This window comes from Anoplophora glabripennis, unplaced genomic scaffold, assembly GCF_000390285.2.
Source record: "Anoplophora glabripennis isolate ALB-LARVAE unplaced genomic scaffold, Agla_2.0 scaffold303, whole genome shotgun sequence".
NCBI classification, from domain to species: domain Eukaryota; kingdom Metazoa; phylum Arthropoda; class Insecta; order Coleoptera; family Cerambycidae; genus Anoplophora; species Anoplophora glabripennis.
In genome coordinates, this window is record NW_019416416.1 from 354,979 (window position 1) to 360,772 (window position 5,794).

Sequence of the window (5,794 nt, forward strand, 5' to 3'; positions counted from 1 at the left end):
AGGAAACATATTTCTTTTGTTGTTATTATGAAATCTTTAAAACTAAAGTTTCTGCTTTCACCAAGCAGATGCCGCTACGTTCGTTGAGTATACAACCCAGAGATTAAAATATGTATATTGTGTTGCATAGATCTTAAAGGTAGACTTCCATAAATATCTGAACTCCTGAGCACATTGCAAGTTGCAAGTTTTTGTCATACATGGGCGTAGGTAGGACTAGTCTAGTGGGTCGTTTTTTAAATATAATTAACAAAAATTAGTAATAAAATTGTAAAGGGAAAATGAGAAAAGTTAAACACTTGAATGTTTATAAATATAAATTTTTAATTTAAAATTTCTTGAGATTCCTATTATATTTCTATGAATATGCTTAACAAATAAATATAACTATTAAGAATTAAGGGTTACGTATGTATCTTTGGGCCTTCTATTTACAAATATTGCTATACATAGAATCGCTTCATATAAAAAATTTCATAATTGTAAATTATCACAATCTATCTCACGAATTTCTACTTCTTGGATTTCTTTAACAACTTTCTTATTCTGCAGTTCAATACCAAGCTTCTTTGTTTGATACGGCACATCTGCAATAGATAATCAGAATTAGTTGGCTTCTTTATATGTTAAAATTTGTCCTATTTATATTCCTTAAATTTATCAAGCAGTTTTAAATTTGTAAATGTCCCTTTGCTGTGGAAACTGATACAAAAATGTTCGTTCTGAATCCCTGAGTGTTATTAAAATATAATCTGCTTCTTACTAGGTGTAACTTTATCCCGTAGGGGCACACATTTGGTGGCGTTGTGATTTTTAGTCAAAATTTCACAGAACGATGATGGCAACTCCATTGTTGAATTGGTAACGATTCCACAGATATCTGAAAAATGGTTTTGGATAAATATTTGTATTTCCCAACATTACATTCTACCTTTAAAATTTTTGTTGACAAATGCTATGAGATACTTGGAATTCTTTTGAAACTCTTCTTCGCTGAGTGAAGTCTCTGCTGATAGTTTGATGATTTCTGGTTCTTTATTCACTAGTCTCTGAACATCTGGCACTCCTATAACTGAAAAAATATGTATTTACAATACAAATATGGAAAGAACATAAAAATACATATATGTAAAAATTAAATTTTGAAAATATACAGTATAGTATTTTTTATGAGGTTCTTATTCCTTTTTTTTTAATAGATACCCGATATAAACACTTACAGAGACAATCATCAGATATTTGTTCTCCTCTAATTTTAAATCTTAAGTCATCAAATTTTCTTTCCAAAGTGCTTCTGAAAACGATGTTGGTAGAAGTGTTGTTTACATTAACTTTTACTAAAAGAAAATAGAAAAATGATACCCTCATGGTGGGAAGTATATTTAAAAATAAGGACATCTTTTCTCCGAAAATGAACAATAAGGGAGATCCTTATTCCTCCTCTAAAAACTAATAGGAATAGGATATTTTTTTTGATATTAAAGTAAAATAACTCCCTTGTTACTCATAATACAGAAAAAAAGTTTATATAAAAGTTGTCCAGAATCAAGAAACCTACAAAATTAATTTGGGCGATGTGTAAAAACGGGACACGCTAAAGATTACATTTTTTTAAATGGAACACCCTGTATATTTTTAGACATATGGATTTCCGAGAAAATTCTATATATGGCTATATAAACAGTTTACCATTTTAGTGCGATGTTGCCAAGTTATGTAGAAAATTCTTCGAATTTTGGAAAAAACATAACCTCGAAGAAGTTGTATTTACTTTCAACTATTAACACTTGCAATAAAAATATTTGACAGAGATATAGGCAAATGTTAGAAAAAGGCTCCTATATTAGCTAATATCGATATTTTATACAGGACATTTTTTATAATACGACCATTTTTAAAAAGTTTAAATTTGATTTTCTAAAATTTATGGAACACCCTGTATTTTATTGTTCTATTTAACTCACATATCGGTTCATTTCAACTTTTATTAAGCATGTTCTATATCTAAAGTTGTTAGTTTTTAAGACATACCTAGCAACATTTCTGAAAAACTTAATTTTTATTATTTTATAGAATACCACAAATAAATATTAAATAATAATATTAACTTAAAATGGAATGATAAATTATGAACTGACAAGTTGACACAATGTGACAGTTTTTTCCAAAGCCATTTCGTGCGACCGAAAATAATAAAAAAAAATTTTTTCTAGAAATGTTGCTATATCTTAAAAACTAACAACTTTAAGTGTAGAACATGCTTAATAAAAGTTGAAGTGAACTGATACGTAAATAAAATAGAACAATAAAATACAGGGTGTTCCATTTGAAAAATTTTAGAAAATCAAGTTTGAACTTTCTAAAAATGATCGAATTGTAAAAATGCCCTGTATAAAATATCGATATTAGCTGATATAGGAGTCTTTGCCTAACATTTGTGATGTTTTTTCCAAAATTCGAAGAATTTTATACATAACTTGGCAACCCCGCACTAAAATATTAAACTGTTTATATTGCCATATATAGAATTTTCTCAGAAATCCATATGTTTAAAAATATACATGGTGTTCCATTTAAAAAATGTAATATTTAGCGTGTCCCGTTTTTACTAATCGCCCTGTATGTTTCAAATTAATTTTGCCCTTTAGGTTTTTTGATTCTGTACAACGTTTATATAAACTTTTTTTCTGATGTATTATGAATAACAAGTTATTTTACTTTAAGTGTTAATATTTTTTTCCTTTAAATTTCAGTACTCCGACAGACTTACCTATTCTACCAGATAGATGTCCACAGTACATTGTACCATCTATTAATAGTGATTCCACTCCACAGACAAGATCAAATTTTTCCAAATAGAAGTTTATTTTGCACACATTCTAAAAATACAGGGTGTAAATAAATTAGTACAAAAGAATATGTTGATTTAGATAGTTTCATTTACTTGAAACAATTCGATTTCTTCTTTTTCATAAAGGTAATAGTTTTTGAGCAAAACGTAAATTGTATGATGCATGTTCCGATATCAAACATGGTTATTGAGTTATTTTGGAAAGATTGAAGTGTCAAAAATTTTGAAACATGAATTATCCATAATTTTTTTATTTTTTGATCTGTGATTTGACTAGCACAAGTCTGCAGATAAAATGCTAGAAGTACCGAGTCGTTAGTCTTTCGGTAGAATAATGTGATTTTCTAGAAAACAGTGGTAGATTTCAGATTTTTTTTTTAAATTTTGTATTTGTGAGGTAGGTACATTTTCCTTTATCAGATCGCAACATTATATCTGTAATAGCAGTTGAGCTGGGAAAAAATTAATTGTCAAAATTTTTTAGACTGAATGCAGATTACGTATAATTTTTGTGAATTTTTTGATCTGGAACGTGCGGTTTATTTCTCGGTATTTAAGCAAAAATAGACAAAATTTTTCTCTTCTCATTTGTAGGGTCACCAACTGGAGAGAACTTTTACATGAAATTTAATTTTCAACAAAGAATCACTTCGAATTTTTTCTCACCTAAATCCCTATCACCCTCAAAATTATGATTCTAAATGAAAAATGCTTCGAAAAGTTCTGCAAAAAGTTACAAAACTTATTGACACTTTAAATTCATTCACCTCTTTTTAAAACTTTGAGTATGGGTGGTCCTTTGACTCAAAATCCAGTGGCGTCACACTCAAAAAGTTCATGTCTAAAAGAAATATACCTAAATATTACCTTGTCAAACTTTTGTACACTGAAAGTACATATCTTATGATCCCCATTTACTTCCATAGTGAACGACTTCTGGCTGATAATTTTATTACAGTAATCATTGGCAGGCGTCGTGGGGATAATGGGGGCTGTGGTGGTATCGACAGGATGAACCGGGAACTCGTCCTGACATGCAATTTGCTGATACACCCCAGAGAAACCCCTCGCGCAATAATAACCATCTGTCACGAATATCATGTCTTCGTAGTCCTTATTTCGCAGATCGATTAGCCCTAAAATATATATTATTAAGACGTATAGGGTTTACAGAAGAAGGATAGTGGCTGTTGACACTTGAGCGGCCAATAATCATAGCCTGCGCTGATTTTCTATAATTGGGATATAAATCCATCTGCGCAAAACGAAGTTAGTAGTAAAGAATATGGGTCGTTGGGTATAATAATATTTTTTTTGTTAAATGAAGTAGAAGCTTTAATTCGTTCGATTTGTTCCGTAGCCTTTTACGAAATATTGTTGAAACAATTGACACTAAGATTTTAATTCTGTGAATTGTCAAAAAATTGTCTCGAATTATGCTTCAGATATTCATGATATACAGGATGTCAAAAAAGTAGAACAACAAACTTCACTAGTTTTTAATTTGTTGTGGGAAATAACTACCCTGCGGACAAAAGCTTTGTCTAGCATTGAAGTACACCAGCAATATCTACTAAAACAAAAACGTACAACTAAATTGCAATAACCTAACATTCGAAAACAATTATTACCGTTATTTAATTGTTTTTATTAACAAATAAATAATATTTGTTAATATCTAAAATGTAAATAAATGTATGTGGCGGCATGTTATAATTACATTTTTATATTTAATTAGCAAATAAATTTGTTTTTATAATTAATATCACATTAATCTTAAAATAATTATCACATTATATTAAGCTGTATTTAGAGTAAATGAGATTAGGAATAAGTACATCATTAATTATAGAGCTTTAGGTATCTAACTTGTTTTACCAGGGTTAGAAGTAAGTACACGACTGAGAGGGCAAATTTATCTTAGATCAGGCAAAGAAACGACATTATCAGTATGGGTTAAGCCTTACTCCCGATCGGTCGTGCTGTCCTGTAAAGAAGCGTCCAATAAAGTTATATTGTTACACGTTGCGTTTTTCTTTGGATGAACTCGAAGCTCCCATAAGTATATGATTGCCTCTAGGTGAAAGTCTGTTTTTTGCCGTTCACTATTAAAAACACAATAAAAGCTAGGTTAATTGCCAAATACGGTAGGTCAAGGGGATTAAACATTAATCTGCATTTTTTTTCAGTGTAAATGTGCATTTTAATTTTTTTTAATCGCATGCATAGTCGTATTCTACTCGTTTTTTTCTATCTTCCCTTAAAATTAAAGACATTATGACTGAATCACCCTGTATAACTTTAATACAGTTTAAGCTAGAGATTTTTATTTAGTTCTTATACATTTTTATTTATTTGAAGGTAATGTATGTAAGAAAATTATTGTAGGGTGTTATTTTTTTGTTATTTCCACACTATTGCCTATTCCATAACTTTTCTATATGTACTCTATGGCTATTTAATTTACATATTTCAATATAAAATTCATTATAAATATTTTAAATGCATTGAAATACAGGGTATTCATGAATTCCAGTGTTATATTTGAAGGAAAGATTTTTTACAGAAATGCAAATATGAAAAAAATTGTTAGAATATTCCTAAATACGACTCCGAAGATATACAGGGTGGCTTTTTTCAGCGTCAAAGTCCAATAACCCGATTATGGTAGCACCAGGAAAAAAATATTTTAGACAAAAGTTGCTCCCAGTCAAGTTCTCCACATTTTAAAATTAGTTTGAATTATACAGGATGTCCCAGTTCCCCTGAGCGCCAATCAACTTTGTTTTTTTAAATACAACACCCTATATATTTTTGCATTTTTGAATTACTCGATGAATTTTAATGTCACTGTGATTAATAATTATGGTGTCTATTATGCACCGTTTCTATGTTAATTGATGATTTCTTAAAAAAATGACGTTTGCAGCGACTAGGAAAAAA

General features: G+C 29.5%; 1 protein-coding gene across 1 annotated transcript in view; it reads right to left on the reverse strand.

Moving 5' to 3' along the window:
• Nucleotides 1-374: 374 nt before the first annotated feature.
• The window catches only part of LOC108907210, a 23,145-nt gene continuing 17,725 nt past the window's right edge, over nt 375-5,794 (reverse strand). Inside the window, exons 4-9 of the mRNA XM_018710781.1 lie at nt 3,719-3,987; nt 2,771-2,879; nt 1,221-1,337; nt 932-1,072; nt 764-880; nt 375-587 (exon numbers count right to left, since the gene is read on the reverse strand). Coding sequence (XP_018566297.1) covers nt 475-587; nt 764-880; nt 932-1,072; nt 1,221-1,337; nt 2,771-2,879; nt 3,719-3,987 — 866 coding nt within the window. The 3' untranslated portion in view covers nt 375-474. The remainder of the gene's footprint in view (nt 588-763; nt 881-931; nt 1,073-1,220; nt 1,338-2,770; nt 2,880-3,718; nt 3,988-5,794) is intronic.